Genomic DNA, 20,449 nt, shown 5'->3' with positions numbered 1-20,449 from the left:
CTATATACTTTAGTAAAATGGCAGTGGCTTTAAACCACTCAAAGTTAAAGATATAATCCAACAGAAAACTTACTAACAATCCAAAGGTGGGTGAAAAAATAGTTTCATGGTGAAGCAGAGCATGATATTGGGAAGGAAAACAAATACTGTAAGTTTCTGATTCAGAAAAGGCTGACCACCATTAAAATTATCACAAGTACATAATAAAGGAACAATTAGAGACAAGTAAGATAACTAGAAGAACAGTAACATGTATATACTTCTGTAGTTGCTAAGGAATTAAACATATGATCACAATGTAATGAGACTGACCTCATAATATATGTATAAGAACTTATATATTCTATTGAGTGCTATCTCCTTCAAAAGAAATCACCTTATGAGGCTAATTATTCCAATATTTGCACCATGGCACAGAATATTCTTGGAGGTTTTCTATAAAACATAGTATCAAACATTACATAAAAATATGAAAATAACCCCACTCCATTTTTTTTAATCCCCAAAAGTGGCTTAAATACCTATTTTATTGACTTGTCTTAGTTTAGGGACTGTTAGCAGCTTCCAGAAATTAAATCCAATTTCAAAAGATGAGTATTAATTACCATTAGATATTTTTTAAATGTGCTGTAACTTTGAAGGTAATAAAAAAATAGAATGCCAAAATTTTTTGAGCAATGGTAGTATCAATGAATCAAGTTTATAGCTTTCCAAGATGATTCCTTTTTTGGGTGGGTGGGAGTGGGGGAAATACCACTCATTTGATTGTACAAATTCTGTTATGTTTAAAAGCAATGTGACAGTTTCTACACTGGTAACACCTCACATAAAATCAGAATAATGGCTGCTAAGATTATATACCAGAAATTTTCTTTTTAGTGTAGGCTGAAGAGTGACCTTATGACAGTAACTGCTAGGAGATACACTGAGCATTATAACAGCAATCTAACAAATCCTAGTCAACAGACAAAATATTCTGTTACTTGAAATTACACTTTGGTTGCATATTACAGAAGGCTTATAATAAAATCAGCAAAAATGAGAATTGTGGTCAAAATTCCTTTAAAAAAATCTCTATATTACTCTTTAAAGTATGTTTTTTTATATATCATACTGCTTCACAGTAGGTCCACCCAGTTTCTTCCCTAGGCTTTGAACAGATTACTGTTTTGTTTTTTTTTTTAATTAAGCACCAGATAAATTAGGCAGCTTATATTGTGAAGCCATATATTACAAATAAGTATTTTTTGAGCACATACAGTTAAATCTGCACAAACTGTGCATGTGCATTACACTACTAATGTCTTTTAATAAGTCTGTCTGAATTAGGAGAAATAATGAAAAAACATTTATGAAAACAAATGACAAATATGGCTTCAGTAGATTCACTAAAGCAAGTGTGAACATTAGGAACATTAAATGAAAGATGATTTTATTAGTACTCAAAAGCAGTTTCATGTACACTGGATGACTATCTCACAAAAGACAGTTATTTATCATATCAATAGGTGACTCCTATGACAATGGTAGAACAGGTAAGAACGTGACACTATAAAAATACCTATCACTACACACGGTTAAGCTATTAAAAAATCCTATATGTATAGGAATTTTTTAGTGCATTTTCATATCTGTTTTTAAATTCTGACAATTATCCTGGAAGGAAGATACTGTCTCCCTTCATTTACAAATATCAAAGCCAAGGACATAGAGTTTAAGTGACTTACCGATGTTCACACAGCTTGTTAGTGACAGAGCAGGGATTAAAAACCAGGTCTCCTGATGCCCCGTCCAGTCCTACACAATGACTGCTGCCAATATTCTATTTATACAAGGTAGTAAAAATCATGCCTTTAAAAAGTCATTATTTTATCTCTCATTCATGCTAAATTTTAGTTTCATAAAATAATCATCAAAATAGTTTAGAGTTTACAAACATGCTTTTAAAAAAATTATGTAACAGAATTTTAGTGCACATGAGTTAGGCCAGACACTTCTGGAAATCGTCCATCCAATAGGCAAGAAAACAATGTGCAAAAGAAATGAAAATTTGAAACTTCCCTCTACCATCTTATTGATGACACTGATTATAAAATTTAAGGATTCCCCACTGAGTCCAAAAGTAAAAATTTCAAAAAAGGCAGTCTCTGATGAGAGAAAAAAATTTTATTTGGGAAAACAGCAGTACTAGATATTTGAAGAAGCAAATTTTATTTAAACAAATCAAGTTTCATTTGTCCAACTGCCAAATTTCCAGTTCTCTCTTCATATTTCAAAACTGCTATTTTATCAATGACGTCAAAAATTCTGTCATTGGAAAAGAAGATAATTTAAATATGGTAGGCTCCTCTTTTAAAATTGTGAATATTTTTCCTATGTTAGCTGGGGAGGGAAGAATGACGACAGAGGGAAAAGGTGAGTGAACTGAACCTGAGGAGAGAAATGAGAAGGTGAAGCTAGGTTGATGAATAAGCCATCTCTTGGTCTTTCGAATTCACTCAAAAAAAGAATCCATGCAATGGATATAATTTCTTTATATGCTGAGTATATACTCAATTTCTTGAAATGAGAATTTAATCAAGCTTCTTTAATGAAGCCTTACCTTTAGGCAAAGAGAAAAACAGAAAGACTCCAAACAGAAAGCATTAAATAAATGAAGATCAATACTATCACATCTTTGTGCTTCATAGTTAATATCACATAAAAGGCACATACATAGCTATGCTCTCTGCCAAAGAAAGTTAAAGAATCCATATTGCTCTCTCACCCACACTAACTCTACAACTAAAAGGTACTTTGATGATGTTACCTGAATTTCTCATCAGAAGAAATATCCTTTAGTCTAGACTTTGAGATTAACTCATCCTAAAGAAGATTCATTCTAGGAATCACTTGCCCTGTCAGGTGACAGTTTACATTTTTAAGGTTTGAAGGGCAGCCATTACTTGAAATTCCACCAGAAGGGGTGCATTCCTATTTGTAAAACAACACCCCTCCCTGATGTTTCCTTTTATAGGACAGTTTGGAGAAGACACCTTAACTGATCAAAGAAATGGTTACTGAATGTACACACTATGCCAGCACATGCTCAGAGCTGTGGCGTTACCAGAAGAAATCAACAACGCGGTCTCTGCTCCCAAGGAGCTCACAATCTGATGAAATTACTAGGGACACCAAAACAAGCCGGCATAATACATGATTTAAGGGCTACAGTGTATGATTCAGATTTAAGCTCTTTTCACATAGCTGTGAATAAATTTATCACAGTTCTTCCACTGCTGGAAAACAGGGCAGCACAACATGACAGGAACAGGAAATGGGGAAGGTAACATTTAAAAGAGAGAAAAGCCAATTTGCCCCACTTAGAATCACGAACCAACGCTCCACAATTTCGCAGAGTGCATCCTGCCAGCTTAGCATCCGGGACAACTACAGTATTCATTAAAATCTTTTAACACTGAAGGTGGTTCTCTAAATCCAGCAGGGTTGAGTGGCAGAGGCAAGATCCTCTCGGGAATTAACACCAGAGTTATTTTCCTGATTACAAACCTGGCTCTTTGGCGGAACGCAGGCACCAAGGGCAGCACGCCCGCAGTCCGCTACTCTGCCTCCGGGAGAGAGGGGCACCGTAGCTAGGAAACCGGACCCTTAGAGCTTCACGATGACGTGCGAGGGACGACACAAACCCCCAGGCCCCAGAAGAGCTCCCCACCCAGACAACCAACAAGGGTCTGGAAAGGCCAGAAACCCGCGAAATCACCACTCGAGCTTCCCCCAAAAGTCCTGCCCACTTCCCCGCCGCGCAGGAAACTGGCACCCCGCCCACTGCAGCTCGGCCCAGGCGGCCGGGGAGTGGAGAACGACGTTGAGGGGTGTCGTCCCGCCCATCCTGAGAGTGCCCGCGGGAATTTTTTTTCCCCGCCTGCCGGGAGGCGCGGCTTCCCCTGCTCGGTTAATAAACCATTAGCAGCCTGAGCGAGAGCGAGTCCCCGCCCCGAGCTGCCCGCGCACCTCCCCACGCCCTCACCTTTCAAAGCTCCACCGCCTTTGCCTCCGCCCCAGGTACCCCCTCCAGACTGGCAACGCTCCTCCTCCTTCCGGGGACCAGGGGAAGTCCCGCCTCTGGGAGGAGCAAGGGGCGGGGTCGGCAGCGGGAGGGGGCATCTTCCGGGAGCGTGTGCTGGGGGAGGAGCGGTCGCCGCGCGTTAGTCAGGGAGCGGTGCGGGTCCTGGTTCCAATTGAGGTGGGGAGAGGGGCCCGGTGGGCTTGAGGGGCCGGGAGGACTGTCCAGGCTAAGCCCCGCGCGGGGAAGTGTGGCTTGCGGTGGAAGGGGTTGGCTTCTGGGGAAGAAATCAAACCTAACCGTTCCCTTGGGAAAGGGGGCTAGTCCCCGACTCCCTGGTTCTTCCGCTCTCTGCAGTAACTTTGGGGTGTGGCAGGGGCTAGTGACCAGCGTTTACTCCGGATCAGGGAGTGAAGGAGGTTTGTGATCACGATGGGGTTATAGTCTTTAACGCGGCCACTGGGGGAATAAAACAAATGTTTGTAATCCGGATTATCCGCGGTGGCTTGGGGCCTCCTCTACTGCCCATCTAAGTTAAAGGCCTGTTCCCTCAAACTTCCTCCCCTATCATCTTCCTCTGCCATCTCTTTGCCGGCCAAGCACATCCGGGGACGGGGTCAGGGCCACTAGGTTCCTGGTAAGGTTGAAAGACTGAGCGTGTAGGGCTGTTAAAGTGAGTCTGTGTGAAAGAAGGAAGGATTTTGTAGATTGCTTCAGAGGGAGTGTGGGGTGAGGCCCTGAGTCCCAGAGCCTCAGCATGTCAGGGAAACGGAAGCGGGTGGTGTTAACTATTAAAGATAAGCTTGATATAATAAAAAAACTTGAAGATGGAGGTTCTTCCAAACAATTGGCAGTGATTTATGGAATTGGTGAGACAACAGTTCGGGATATAAGAAAAAATAAGGAAAAGATTATAACTTATGCAAGCAGTTCTGATTCCACAAGTCTTCTGGCCAAGAGGAAATCTATGAAACCATCCATGTATGAGGAACTGGACAAAGCAATGCTAGAATGGTTCAACCAGCAAAGGGCAAAAGGGAATCCCATATCTGGACCGATTTGTGCAAAAAGGGCAGAGTTCTTCTTTTATGCTTTGGGAATGGATGGTGATTTTAACCCCTCCGCTGGTTGGTTAACTCGTTTTAAGCAGCGGCACAGCATTAGAGAGATTAACATTAGAAATGAAAGATTAAATGGAGATGAGACTGCTGTGGAAGATTTTTGTAACAACTTTCGAGACTTTATTGAACGAGAGAATTTACAGCCTGAGCAGATATACAATGCAGATGAAACTGGACTCTTTTGGAAATGCCTACCATCCAGGACTTCTGTGATCAAAGGTAAATGCACTGTCTCAGGGCACAAGTCAATTGAAGAAAGAGTCACTATCATGTGTTGTGCCAATGCAACAGGTTTACACAAACTGAAACTTTGTGTTGTGGGGAAAGCAAAGAAACCTCGCTCCTTCAAGTCAACTGACACCTCAAACCTGCCAGTCTCTTATTTCAGCCAAAAAGGTGCATGGATGGATCTTTCCATTTTCCGACAGTGGTTTGATAAGATCTTTGTGCCACAGGTTCGAGAATACTTAAGATCTAAAGGCCTGCAGGAAAAGGCTGTGCTCTTGTTGGATAATTCACCAACACATCCAAATGAAAATGTCCTCAGGTCAGATGATGGACAAATATTTGCTAAATATTTACCACCTAATGTGGCTTCATTGATCCAGCCCTCCGATCAGGGAGTCATAGCGACAATGAAGAGAAATTATCGTGCGGGTCTTCTTCAGAACAACTTGGAAGAAGGTAATGACCTGAAATCATTCTGGAAGAAGCTAACTCTGCTAGATGCACTTTATGAAATAGCAATGGCATGGAATTTAGTAAAGCCGGTTACCATTAGCAGAGCATGGAAGAAGATTCTTCCTACCATAGAGGAGAAAGAAGGCTTGGACTTTGATGAAGAAGATGTTTCTGTGGCTACTGTGGCCACCATTTTACAACATACCAAAGGACTGGAAAATGTGACTACTGAGAACATCGAAAAATGGCTTGAAGTGGACAGTACTGAACCAGGCTATGAAGTGTTAACTGACAGCGAAATCATCAGAAGAGCACAAGGCCAGACAGACGAATCTAGTGAAAACGAGGAGGAGGAAATAGAACTGATTCCAGAGAAACATATTAATCATGCAGCTGCTCTCCAATGGACTGAAAATTTATTGGATTATCTAGAACAACAAGGTGATATGATTCTGCCTGATAAACTCGTGATACGTAAACTTCGAGCCACCATCAGAAATAAACAGAAGATGACAACCTCAAGTCAATAATGGCATGTCATTGTTAACCATTGTTTTGGTAATTGTGTTTGTAACTCTTAACCTCTGCAGTGTGATTTAATTTTCTTTGCGTTCTTAATTCTCAGTCACAGCCCTATGAAATGCAGATACAAAAATGTATCTGAAGTGATTCGAGGATTGTATGTTTTGCATCATCTCTGTGTCTTTATTTGTGCAGATAATTGGAAGCTGATTCTGTATAGATATAAATTACATATACACAGGTATTCACTTTTGTAGATCTGCAATTACCCCTTCTATTACAGTGGCATTCCCTAAACTTTCTAAAAAAAAATTACAGATAACAGTGAACAGATGGAGCATTTTCCTGAAATCTGTTGTTTGGTTTATGAGGGCTGCCACAGTAATCTTTTCTTGTGTTAACATCTTAAATGTTATGTTTTGTGTGTCTGTATACACTGACAGAATGAGAAATATCTATATTTTAGATTTCAGGGTGATATGCAGTAATTAAAAGTGAAGTCCAATAATGAGGAAACTGATCAATGAATTATAAAAATAACTTAGAAATCATACTTTTGTTCTCTTACATTTGTTTATGTGGCAAGAGGGGGAGATTTTTCTGGAAGTAAATATATAGGAAGTGATTACTAAATTAGTAACAAAACTATTTGAAAGCTGATATATAAATGGGCTATTCTGATGTATTCATTTGTAGAAAACGAGTTGAAAATTTGGGGAACTTTAGGTTATTTATACAAGGGGAATAAATAAGCTTGTTTTAATTGGGTCTTATGAATTGGGTGATTATTTATTCGTAATTATAGTACAGGTTTTGTAATGTTACATGTGGTAATACGAACTCCTACCTTATATGTGGGGAAGAATCTTGGGAATTTAAAGTTATGGTTTTTTTACTGTGTACTTGGAAATGTCTATAGTTTGAAAAAGTTTATCATACCTTCCCCTTTTATTTGATATGAAAAGAAAAAGAAATGAGAAGAATAAAGTTATTATTATTTTTAACAAGCCATAGGTTGTGACCTGTTTTATGAAGAAAGCAGAAATAATTATGGAAAGTGTCAGATTCTAAGGACTTTCATTTACTCTTTTAACACTTGTAAAAAGGTATTCTTTCTTCTAGAATCCATTTAAGTCAGATTTTTGATAAATTTGCTTAGTAAATTTAATATGTTTATTCAGGACATTGAAAAGACTGTGAATATTGATTTAATTTATAATTTAGAAGCAATGTGGGTCTCCATATTTCATGTTTTGGCCCTTTAAAAAATGTTCTCTATCAGTCATTTTTTAAAAGTTTTAACTGTTTCATTGAAATATTTTGCATTTTATATTTATAGTGCCTTTCTTAGAATTCTAAGACTTCAAGGAGACTTTTAGCTTCCCTAATTTCTGTTATCTTAATGATGTATGTCCGGAGTTTTTAAAAAAGACTTCTGTGATGAGAACTGTTTAAAAATTATTGCATGAATTGCCTCAGTGCACAGAGGAAAAAGCATCAGAAATTAACATACATATTGAATCAGATAATTATACATCCTGCTATAAATTCAATTGTATATAAAAGAATTTTTCCCATTTTTCTAATATGAAAATGTATAAAAGCTTGGAATTTCTGTCTGGATTTGCTCAATTTTTAAAAATCTTGTCAGTGAAATTCAGCTGTATCGTTGCCACCTAGTGGTAAAATTAACATTGCTGTTAAGCTGTGTGGTTTCAAATATTAGTATCAAGTAAAAGGTTCACTATTTTGTGGCCTTGAGTGTGAATCTTATGACTCTTTCTCCAGCCTGTGAGAGACTGCTCTTGTTTTTTAGATTTATAGCTATTTTCTCTTTTCTAAAAGCTGCCAACACTGGTAGGCTATAGTTCTGTTTTGGACCTTTTTATCCTTAAGCGTAAGTATAAAAGCTGCCAATTACTGAATACCATGTTATGTTCTAAACAATTTACTTATATAATCCTCAAATTATGGTGGAAATACTGAGGCTCAATTGCTGAAGATCCCTTGGGTACAGGTAAGAATTTAAGCCCAGATATTTGATGCCAAAAGCCTATGCTTGTATTATCCAACCTAGGCTAACCTCTTAACCTTTTCCAGTCTTCAAAATATATTTCCTGCCACCAGCCCCACTCCCCCCACCCTTCACGGATGTCTGACTTTACTTCTCTGTACACTTGTGGCAGCAACTGCCCTTTCCTCTACTCTTATGAAGTTAGTCTTCCTCTTTCTTTACCCTGTAGTTCATTTCCGTTTATCCCCAGCCTAATAGCATTTGAAACTCGAATCATCTGTCTTTTGATTTCTGGTTAGCCATGCTCAGTGAGGATCCTTTCTCACTTAAACAATTTAAAACCCACCATTGGGAAAATAAACAGTTCCTGCAAACATTCCTCTTTAGTTTATGAGACAGTCTCAAAGAGATGTGAGGAATTGGCGCAGTATTGTACCAACATGAAAGTCTTGCTAGACCAAAGATACTGAAAACTGCTACTATCAAAACCACATGAGTATGTATACACTCAGATCCATATAGAGCAAAGGGGGAAAAATGAGATGATAATGGGAAGAGAAGGAAGGATAGGTTCAAATACAAGAAGAGTTGGTTAGAAAAGAAAAAAGGAACATGTGGGCTGCAGTGAGGTTAATTTTGTAATGTGTGTTTCACCATCATAGTCCCAGGCTTACTAATATGTGCTGCTCATTCATAGATGGTCCCAGAAATCTCTGCTTTTCTTCTTTCTTACAGAATGTTTAAAAGTCAGTGCCAAGTTAAATGCATTTGATCAGTAGTTGGGAATGGTTAGTGGATGATGACAGAAACTATTTGGGTACTATATCTGCCCCAAAGTCATAAATCCTTAGTTCCTGATTCCTAGTCCCTAACGTCCCACCAGAGGCTGTTTGGCTTTCAATTTCTCTATTAAGAAATTAGCCACAGGGGTACCTGGGTGGCTCAGTCGGTTGAGCGTCTGCCTTCTCCTGGGGTTGTGATCCCAGGGTCCTGGGAAGGAGCCCTTCATCGGGCTCCCTGCTCAGTGGAGAGCTTGCTTCTCCCTCTGCCCCTCTCCCCTGCTCATGCTCTTTGTTGCTCTCATTCTCTCTCTCAATAAAATCTTATAAAAAAAAATAGAAATTAGCCATAGACTTAGTTTTCTCACCAGTCTTGCCAGGTTTTCCCATTGATGAGCCTCAATAAAACAACAGCTCTCAGAAAACCCATCTGTACATTACGATGTTTCTTTAAACCCATACTCCCAGTAGCCAAGAATTCTGTGAGAGTAGGTTTATGGGCGGAAATTAGGAACTTACTTTTTATGAGAGATTTGGACTTTTTGGGGGTGGATGGTGAGGGAAGTGGAACTTTTTGCCAGGTGTAAATTTAGTGAATCAAAAATTGGTTGGGACTTACTATATGCATAAGACTACTGGGGGTGGTGTGTTTAGGAAAATAAAAAGAAGAGTGGTTCTTGTCCTTAAGGATCTTGAAATTAAGGTGGAAAAATGACATTTGAAAAAAAAAACCCATCTGTTCAATTGTAAACTCAAGTAATACAGCCAACATGATGTGATAAGGACTATGTGAAGAAACCATCATGATTTATTTTGCTTATTCATTCCTTCGCGGGCTTGTACTTTGTATACTGTTTACATTTTAAGCTTTTCTTCGTTCTTGTTTTTCACTGATCCTGAGTGACTTCATCCATTTCCATTACTTGCATGCTTAGGACCCCGAATCTACCTCCAGTTGCTGTCTTCAGAAGTCCAAATTTGTATCTTCAATTGAGAAGCAGGATTTAAGTTTGGAAGGGAAATTAAAATTGTTGCTTTTCTTCCCATCTGTAGTAGACTCTCCATTAAGCATTCTGATGTCAGAGCTACCTAGATGGGCTAAGGACTTGAAATAATTTTTTAACTGAATGCCAAATTAAGCTTATCTTCCTTGGTCTAAGATAACAAAACAGATAATTATCTATTTTCTTATTTCTGTCCTCTTTCTTAGTTAGCCTTTTCTGATGTACACACATGCCTTTGCCTCTGACCATTCCTTCACACAGGCAGCCATAGTGCTTTCTGGTTTTGGTATCTTTGTTGCTACTCAAGTATTAAAATTTAGTTTGTCATGTTCCAACCCCTAATCTTAAATGACCATCATTTATACTCTTCAACCATATGCCTTAAAATGTACTCTGTTTTCTGCAGTTTGGGCAGTGGCAGCTTCCCATAGTAACTAGGCTTATGCAATTAGAAGCGGGGTATGAAAGAATGCCCAAAGGGTACTGGTCACTGGGGACAACTAATAATGCGAAAACTAGTGTCTGTAAGACCTTGGAGCCTGTAAGACTTGTAATATACTGTGAAGTGATTTTTGCGATCTGTGCCTCTTAATACTGGATTAGGAGATCAAGGCTCAATGCAGAGTAGTAGACATTCAACAAATGTGTACTCAGCAAACACTAATTGTATACTTTCTCTGTGTAAGACATGTGTTAGGCAATGTATGGGATACATGGATAAGACTACCCGCTTCAAGAGATTTATATTACAGACATGTAGAAAAAGAGAATTAAGTGTTACAGTGCTGATGGAATACAAAGAAAACACTCATTAAATCTGATATGAGTGACAAAGCAGTGTAATCTGATAGTAGTAGAGTCATAACAATTGAGTTGGTCTTGAAAAGCAACTGAATTTTTCGTTTCAGTTTTATTTGTCTTCAGTCATTGCCAAATGTCCTCCAGGGGGCCAAGTCATCCCTACTTGGGAACCACTGCTGTAGAGCTACAGGATTACAGGTACTTGGTTTGCTTTCCAAGTTACTGAAGGTAATATTTATAAAATGTTTCTACCACTATCCCAAATTACACAGCTTCTGATATTTATTTCCCTGATGCCCGCTTCCTGATCACTGATTTAATGCCACACACTTGAGATTTTTGCCACAGTGGCACCGCACTTCAAGGTACCCATTTCTCTATTGATCTGGGTGACTCTAGCTAATGAAACACACCTCAGAATTTTAGAGATTTACAATAAATGTTTTTCTCTCAGCAGTTTTGTGATGATAAAGGACTTAGTTGGAGCATGACTCTTTAAGTAGAGATTCATGGACCTAGGCTCCTTCTGTCCTGTGACTTTGCGTTTGCTAGACTCTTAAAATCTTCTGCATCTAGTTAGCAGATGGAAAAAGAGAATGAAGAATATACCCTGCTTCTTAGAAACTTCCTTTTCTCAGAAGTGATATACAATTTTTCAGTTCACATCCTAATGATAAGAACTAATCACCTGGCCCTACCTTCATACAGGCAACGCTTGGGAGTGACTCCCTAGCCAGGCAGCTGCTTCCTAGTGACAACTTTATACTCTGGAAGGGGAAGGCACATGTTAGTGGAAAATTAGCCCTTTCTGAAACAAAAACAGTGGCAATTATTCTTATAAAATCATCTAAGGAGGTTTAACAAAGAATATCAGTGCATGAGTCCTACTCTAGGATCTGATTTAGTCTACGGTAGTTATAGTGGGTTCTTGTTTTTTGTGTTTTGTGTTTTGTTTTCAAGTTTCCACATATCTCTCAATATGCAACCAAGGTTGAGAACCACAAGATTATGAATTTGTAAGGTGAGCAGAGTAGAAGATGTGGAGACAAGAGACTAACAGGCTTCTCTGACGGACCATGAGGTCAAGACTATGTATAGCGGCAGAGTAGTAAAGAAGCTAAATAAGAAAGTAAATTAGCATGTCTATGCATCTGTGTATCTTTGTAGGGGTAACTATGATATCAGAGGAGAAACCATGGAACTTGGAAGCAGAAGACCAGTATTTAAGTCCTAGTTTTACCATTTTTCAGTTCCAGAATTCCTAATTGGTTCTTTTTCATAAGTGCCTATCCTTTCATGTGTAAAAAAATCTTATTATTTAAGTGTATTAATTTTACTTATTTGAAAGTTACAGTTTGAATTCTCCTCAATCTCTGACCTTTCTCTAACATTTACTGAGTTTGTAGTCTTTCATGGAGTTGGTACTATGCCAATACTTGGACATTGTTAATTGTGCCTTCCTCATGGAGTTGAGATTACCTGAAAGGCTATGGTTTCCGCTTCTACAGCACATATTGTGGGAGTTATAGAAACATGCTAAAGTTTGGTCAGAGCCATTGATAGTGAGAATAGGAAGTGGACATTATAACCTGCCAGATGGGGAACTTGGGAGTTTGTTTTCTGAGTTTGGATTCTCCCCATTCCTTCTGACTTTACCAGCTACCAGGGGCATTGTTCTATTAATTACCCCAAGCTCCTTCTTGAACACAGTCATAATTTTCTGTTGTGCCTAGCCTGGAAAGTGGCAGTTATGTGCCTGGATCCTTACATTAGGCCTCTTGTTGGTTTTATCTGGACTTATGCTTCCCGCTTTCACCACTTTATTATGTGGAATACAATTTTATTCTACATGATTTATGGCTCTCCAAAAGTTTGTCTTCTTGTTTTTAGGATGGCTATACTTGCTTCTTTTAAAGTTTTATGTTTTTTGTCTTATAATGTATGTGATTGATATAAGATGAGAATAAAGCATCTAATGTCTCCATTTATCCTGATATCAGAAATCCTAGCAGTGTGATCTTGGGTGAATCTCTAAGTTTCTCTGAGTCTCATCTCTAAAATGGGGATAATAATACAGATTGTTAAGAGGAATAAATAAAATAATGTACAATACTTTGTGAATGAATGCTAGTTTTTATATTATTAATAGGAAGGATTAAAGAACTGGAGGCATCAAAGATGAAGAGAAGAGTGGGAGAGTATGATAATTGGAACAGTAGGAGTTTGTGGTTGAAGAGAGGGATAATAGAGGTAAAGATTTGCAACTTTAGGTATTCACAGTGTGTTGAGGCAATGTATACAGTCACGCTCTGGCATTTCTTTTTCAATGTACTACACTGCTTTCTTTTATTATTGTATGATATGGGGACTAACCCTTTATCATTTATTCATTTGTTCATTTATTAATTCTCAAATATTTATCTACCTATGAATATTTACCTCCTTCATCACCAAAAAAATTAAATAATTATCCCCTAATTTCTTCTTGCAGATTTGTGTAATCATGAACTTGGAATTAAATTCTTATGTATTTTGTATGTTAGAAAAAGACTTGTATTTTAGGTTGCTATACTGCTTCGTTGATCAATGAGAGATGATGAAGAGAGAGGCTCAGCAAGATTGATGATTTTTGATGAGTAGCATTCAAATTGGTTTTAAAAACCAGAATTATTTTGAGGTTATCATTTAGAAATGCATGTAGTATATAACATTTATTCATTGATTTATATAAATACATGGTACAAATACTCTTGTTGACACACAGTTAAGATATTTATGTATAATACATATTTTATATTACCCAGGGATGATTTGATGGCTTTTTAAAAAATGATTTTATTTATTTATTTGACAGAGAGAGACACAGCAAGAGAGGGAAAACAAGCAGGGGGAGGGGGAGTGGGAGAGGGAGAAGCAGGCTTCCCGCGGAGCAGGGAGCCTGATGAGAGCCTCGATCCCAGGACCCTGGGATCATGACCCGAGCCGAAGGCAGACGCTTAACAACTGAGCCACCCAGGTTCCCTGATTTGATGGCTTTAAAACAGAAATCAAATGCAAATAAAAGTAGTTAAAGAAAAATGTTCATAATGATTATATTCTAAAAGTATTAAAATATCCAATATAGGAGTTTTATTTTAACTGAGTTTTCATAAAATCTCTCCCAATGTAATGGATGTTTTCTTGAATTGCAAAGATGCCTGGTCTTTAATAAGTTCTTTTAAAATTTTTACAGATAGATACATTAACATCAATCATATACTCTCTACCTTGACAGAGTTGCCTTCTAATCAAGCTATTGTCATCATTCTTGCTTAAAAAGCTAGAATATGTGAATTTAGCCTAATTAGGTTATAATTAAGTTAAACCTGACTTGGGTTGACAGAATGCGCTGCAGGTATTCTAAAAACAAAATTAATTTTCAAGGATTCAACATATTTCTTGTTAGGTCATAACAATATACAAAGTTACATAGCATTTTTAAAAGCATGATACACAAAAGCTTCAAAATAAAAGTAGACATTCATGACATTTATTTTCTGTTTATCAGATTATTAATAGCATTTAATGGCATTTATAAAAATGAACTAATGGAAAAAAATCCAAGCGTGAATGACTGATAAATTCTATCATCTAATGAAATAAATTTATTAAAGATGACTGTGGACTTTTGTCCACATCTGTTCAACACAAAATGTGTAGGATGGAGAAGAATGTGGTTTGTGGGAGCCAATGTAGAAAAGGCTATGAATAGTTTAATATCAACCAGTAATTAATGAAGTGTACATTAGCAACATAATAGTGAATATTTACAGAAAACTTACATATGCCAGGAATTGCTCTAAGTTCTAGGAATTTAGCAAGAGACAGCTATGTATTGCTCTTAGCCCATGGTTACAACAAATTATTTTATTTCCCTATGGATCAACTAACAGCAAGGAAGTAGTTTGTAGCTCAATAAAAGGCTTAACTTGGTGTTAGAATTGTCTCCAGATATAATGAATTCCCCCAGAAGTATAGAGTTTTCTATCATTAGTAGAGCTAAAATTTTGATTGACTGCCAGATCACTAAGCTGTTAGCGAAATGATTCGGTCACTATACTGGTTGTGGGATGAGATGCCTTTTTCAATCCTGAGGTTCCATGATTCACTCACATTGAAGGGTTGTAGGGAGAGCACTGATCAAATTACCAAACAGGAATAAAAATACTTTCAGAAGCTTTTGTTTACACATTCAGTGAAAATTTTACTCAGTGCTTACTACATACCAGACACCGTCTTTAACCCTTAGGTATCTAGCTTTTGCAATAAATATAATGAGTTTTGGAATATGTCTTTTCTTTGACTTCTCTAGTTTCAAAGAACCACATTTTCCCATCAAAATATACCCAATTATAGAATCTAAAAAAAAATTAAGGGGAATCCAGAAAGAATTAGACAACAAACATAACGAGACAGATAATATGCTTCTCTTTCAATAAACTTTTTTATTGAACTTCACGGGGATTTGTGGTTGTTTCTGGCACTTAGGACAACAGATTGACCTTTTCCTCTCTTGGCTATTTAAAATTACTAACTATGCTACAGTAACAATAATGGTATCATTCACCTTGCATTTACCATGTGCAAACCACCCTTCCAAATTATTTACATGGATACAACTTATTCTTCACAACAATATTGTGATATCATGCAGGTAGTATATGGCATAGTATCTCTTTTACTGAAGAGGAAACAGGCATAGAGAGGCTTACTAACTTACCTAAGGTTAAGCAGGTAGTAAGAGATGATATAAAAAAGCTGTGTATTGTGCTTATTTTCTATTTGGAGTTATAAACTATGTACCATATAACCTTTGTAGATAAGAGAATCTATATGCCTGGCCCACTTAATTCTCATTTGTTATTGTTTGGCAATTTTAATATATGAGAAAAAGTGGTTATAGTAACATAGAGGAAGTTATAGTGGAAGTTCATAAATGTTTCAACAACACTAACCTGGCTGCTCTTTCTGACGTTCCTTCATAGACTCCTCTTCCTCTTCTTACTGAAATTGAAGGTATATCTTAGCATTCTGTGTAGCTCCTCTACCCTGCTCTTCTCCTGTACCACATAATCCCTGAATAGTCTTGTCCCAGATATGGTTTCTATCACTAGTCTGAAGTTTTACTAATCTCAACTCTACATTTCCAAGTAAGGCCATTTTCCTTTGTTCCATCTAGATCAGTGTATCCAACAATTTAGGTAAATCGAGGTTTTGAATTGTATTTTAAACTGTAAACATTTTCTTTTTATCTTTAAAGTTAATTTTTACAACTAGGGATGACATTTAGCTATTTCTCTAATTTTAAGAAAATCTACATAAATCTTTAATTTGAGCTATCTCAATGAGATCATAATAAACTAATTATTACTAAGATAAAATTAACCCCCTATGTCAACATAGATTGCAATTAATGTGTATAACAGTTTTCTACAATAAGTTTTCTAACAAATGTAATTCCCTAAAATATATTTTTAAGCTCAGTTTTACAAAGCAATGTTTGGATTTATAATCAAACATTCAGCATTTTTTTTTTGCCATTTTTAAGAAACAGATCTAGAGGCCAAATAAGCATTGATTAGTGTTTTATGATAATTCATGTAAATAGTTACCAAACCTCTCTTTTATCTAATTAACAACATGTAATGGTTTTTTGTGAGACTCATATTCTTTTTTTTTTTTTGAGATTTTATTTATTTATTTGACAGAGAGAGAGATAGCGAGAGAGGGAACACAAGCAGAGGGAGTGGGAGAGGGAGAAGCAGGCTTCCTGCTGAGCAGGGAGCCCGATGTGGGACTCGATCCCAGGACTCTGGGATCATGACCTGAGCCGAAGGCAGACGCTTAACAACTGAGCCACCCAGGCGCCCAGTGAGACTCATATTCTTAAAACAGCTATGATAATAGATTTCCATTGGAATTTCTAATTCAAATGCTGAGATATACATCTTCTGACTCCTATTAAAATTTTTAGTCAAGGTACATTACAGAATTTGTAGTTGAGGCTTATGAGTCTCTTTTGCTCATTGGAAACAAGGGGAGGAATAAGGAGTATCACATACTTCATTTATGTAGTATGAAAACCAGAAATCAATAGAAAGGACTAAGCCATGACTTGTTTTACAACCCACATATAAATTCATTCATTCATTCCATCATTTATTTGACAAAGATTTAAAAAGGATATGTATAAGGCTAATTGGGATAGTCCTTGTCAAGGAATTCAGTGTCATAACTATATTTTCAATATTAAGATCACGTTCACTAGTGTTTTCCACATCCCACAATAGAATCTTGGACCCCACAGTTAATGAAAAGGTCTTGTTAAAATCTCTTAAAACTTGGTAAGTATATTATTAGATGACTAGACCATCTAGACGTATGCACTTTATGTAGTTTCCTTTGAAACTAACAATGTGATAATAGCGCTCCAGTTGATTTCACACAACTACTCTGAATAGCCATTAAAAAGTACTACAGCTGGCCCTCCGTGCACCACCTCCCCCCGCCACCCCGCAGCTCTGGGTGACACGTCTCCAATAACAGCTCCGGTGGGGAGCTGCAGCTCCCTGCCTGCAGGGAGGTGCCAGGTGCCCCTCAGTGCCCACCCCGCCGTCCCACCCCACTGCCCACATGAAGGCTGCGGATGATGGTGGCTTGGAGACTTCTGCTGCCCATGCAACCCACAGGGAGGGCGAGCTTCCACATGGCAGACTGCTTTTCTCCTGTCAGATATATGCCTATGTGCTCATGGTCAAGGAGAAGGGCAACCTCTGAGAGTACTGCTTCACCAGGAAAAAGAATTGTCCAGATGTAGAACATGCAAGCAGGCATTTTATTGCAATGTGGAGCATCAGAAGATTGGCTCAGGCACAAGCTGGAATGTTGCTTTTGGGGAAAACTGGCATCTCTCAGAGACTGTAAGTCTAACTGCAAGGATTCTGGCCAACCAGAAAATCCACCCAGAGAAAACTCCTTCAGAGACATTGTTAGCTGCAAAGGAGTTGGCATCAATCTGGGTAAATTAGACAATGAGAAGAGGACTTGATTCCGAGTGACATTACTGCTCTTCCTCACTTTTGCTCCAAGCCCCTACAATCCCTGACAGTGACAGCTTGTTGGTCCTCTTTGCACAGGGTAGCTGTAATGCCTTCACAACAGAAGATGACGAGCTTTCTCTTTTGGGATCAGCAATATTTCCTGAGGTTGCGCTAATGAATCATAGTTGTTGCCCCAGTGTTATTGTGTCTTACAAGGGGACCCTAGCTGAAGTAAGAGTGTACAGGATATCAGGCCGGGAGAGGAGCTTTGTACCAGCAACAGTGACCTGCTGTACCCAACAGAAGACAGGAATGACCGGTTAAGAGATTCTTCTTTACCTGCTGCTGCCAGGAGTGTACCACCAAAGACAAGGATAAGGCCAAGGTGGAAATCCAGAAGCCCAGCAATTCCCCAGAAGGCAGAAACTATCCATGACATGGTCAGATGTATACACAATGTCATCGAGGTGTTCCGGAGGGCCAAGCACCACAAATCCCTTAGTGAGCTGCTGAAGATCTGTGAGCTCAGCCAGGGGAAGAAGAGCTCCGTGTTTGAGGACAGCAATGTGTACATGTTGCACGTGATGTACCAGGCCACAGGTGTCTGCTTGTGCATGCAGGACTGGGGAGGAGCCCTGCAATATGGACAGAAAATCATTAAACCCTACTGCAAGCATTATCCTCTGTACCCCTCAGTGTGGCCTCCCTGTGGTCAAGCTGGGAAGGCTGTACAGGGGCCTGGGAACTAAAGCTGTAGGAGAGAAAGCCCCGAAGGCCATTGTAATAATGCAAGGAGCTCAGGCAAAGATCATCCCAACATTTCTGATATCCAACGGGAACTTGAAAGCCACTGAAACTATGCCAACATGTTAGTGCTTATTTAAATGCTAGTGCAGAAGCCTTCAAGGATTTGAGTATTTCAAATCGTACACATCATTCTCTCATTTCTGTGAAATCACTGGAACGAAAACACTTGCCCTTAAACCTTACATGTGGCTTACCTGGAAGTTGGTCTTAATCTTTAATCTTAATACCAAAATAATTTTTTGAATGCTTTTTTTTTTCCCCTAAGAGGTATGGCATGGTTTCATATATTATCATAGACTTTGGACAGATTGAACTTAAAAAATGTGATTCTTTTCCCCTTCATGCTTATTTTAATGTTCTGAATAAGCCTGAATGATGAAAGAGAATAAAACAGATAATGGTAAAAAAAAAAGTATAAAATGTAACATGGTTACCTGTTTTTTTTAATTAGTCTTATTTTCAGAGCAGGTTTAGGTTTATAGAAAAAGTATGCAGAATGTACAGAGAGTTCTCAAAAACCCTTTTTCTCTACTGCACCCCCTCCTTGCAGTTTATGCAATTATTAAAATCTCCCCTTAGTGTGGCACATTTGTTATAAACAGTGAACCGATAATGATACATTATTATCAACCAAGGTCCATAGTTTATTAGGGTTCACTCTTTGTGTTGCACAGTTCTAAGTGTTTTGACAAATGCATAACACCATGTATCCACCATTACGGTGTCATACAGAATTGTTTCACTGCCCCCAAAATTTGGTGTTCCATCTCTCTCTCTCCCTCTTTTTCTAAAGATTTATTTATTTTGGGGGGGAGGGGCAGTGGGAAAGAATCTCAAGCAGACTCCCCCCTGAGCATGGAGCCTAGCTGGGGGCTCAGAGTGGGGCTTGCCCATGGGCTCGATCTCATGACCCTGAGATCACGACCTGAACCAAAATCAAGAGTCTGACACACAACCGACTGAGCCACCCAGGCACCCCTGGTGTTCCATTTCTTAATCACTCCCTCTTTTCCTTGCTGTCTGTGAACCCTTGGCAACCACTGATCTTTTTACTCTCCATCATTTAGCCTTTTCAAGAATGTCATATGGTTGAAATCATACACTGTAGCATTTACAGAATGGCTTATTTACTTAGCAATATGTATCTAACATTACTCCATGTCTTTCCATAGCTTGATAGCTCATTATTTCTTCTCCTTCTCCTCCTCCTCCTCCTCCTTCGTCTTCTTCTTCTTCTTCTTCTTCTTCTGCTTCTGCTTCTTCTTCTGCTGCTGCTGCTTCTTCTTCTTCTTCTTCTTCTTCTTCTTCTTCTTCTGCTTCTGCTTCTGCTTCTGCTTCTGCTTCTGCTTCTGCTTCTGCTTCTGCTTCTTCTTCTTTTCTTCTTCTCCTTCTCCTTCTCCTTCTCCTCCTCCTCCTCCTCCTTCTTCTTCTGATTATATATATTTTTTATTATGTTATGTTTTAATCACCATACATTATATCATTAGTTTTTGATGTAGTGTTCCATGATTCATTGTTTGCGTATAACACCCAGTGCTCCATGCAGAACGTGACCTCCTTAATACCCATCACCAGGCT

General features: G+C 38.3%; 2 protein-coding genes and 1 pseudogene across 8 annotated transcripts in view; 2 read left to right on the top strand and 1 right to left on the bottom strand.

Annotated features, from left to right (window-relative positions):
* The window catches only part of CCDC82 (coiled-coil domain containing 82), a 32,293-nt gene extending 28,177 nt beyond the window's left edge, over positions 1-4,116 (bottom strand). For 5 of the 7 annotated variants that reach the window (XR_012376576.1, XM_025893545.2, XM_073887144.1 and 2 more), the window contains exons 1-2: positions 4,028-4,116; positions 1,728-1,822 (exon numbers count right to left, since the gene is read on the bottom strand). The gene's annotated coding sequence lies outside the window, so the exon portion shown is untranslated. The other 2 variants (XM_025893546.2, XM_073887143.1) reach the window with 2 other exon arrangements.
* Positions 4,117-4,183: 67 nt separating this feature from the next.
* On the top strand, positions 4,184-8,148 carry JRKL (JRK like). Its single transcript, XM_025893544.2, has one exon. It carries the CDS (start codon positions 4,821-4,823, stop codon positions 6,393-6,395), a length of 1,575 nt encoding a protein of 524 aa, XP_025749329.1. The 5' UTR covers positions 4,184-4,820; the 3' UTR covers positions 6,396-8,148.
* Positions 8,149-17,562: 9,414 nt separating this feature from the next.
* Positions 17,563-19,231, top strand: LOC112840283 (N-lysine methyltransferase SMYD2 pseudogene; annotated as a pseudogene).
* Positions 19,232-20,449: the final 1,218 nt, after the last annotated feature.

Source organism: Callorhinus ursinus, unplaced genomic scaffold (genome assembly GCF_003265705.2).
Source record: "Callorhinus ursinus isolate GAN/ISIS: 27379988/994484 unplaced genomic scaffold, GSC_fseal_2.0 scaffold76, whole genome shotgun sequence".
NCBI lineage: Eukaryota > Metazoa > Chordata > Mammalia > Carnivora > Otariidae > Callorhinus > Callorhinus ursinus.
Note: the sequence above shows the minus strand (reverse complement) of the source record. Positions and strands in the feature narration are given on the sequence as shown.

Bases quoted from the DNA above. Each gene is read 5' to 3' on its own strand.
- JRKL (XM_025893544.2), top strand. From the start codon at position 4,821: ATGTCAGGGAAACGGAAGCGGGTGGTGTTAACTATTAAAGATAAGCTT.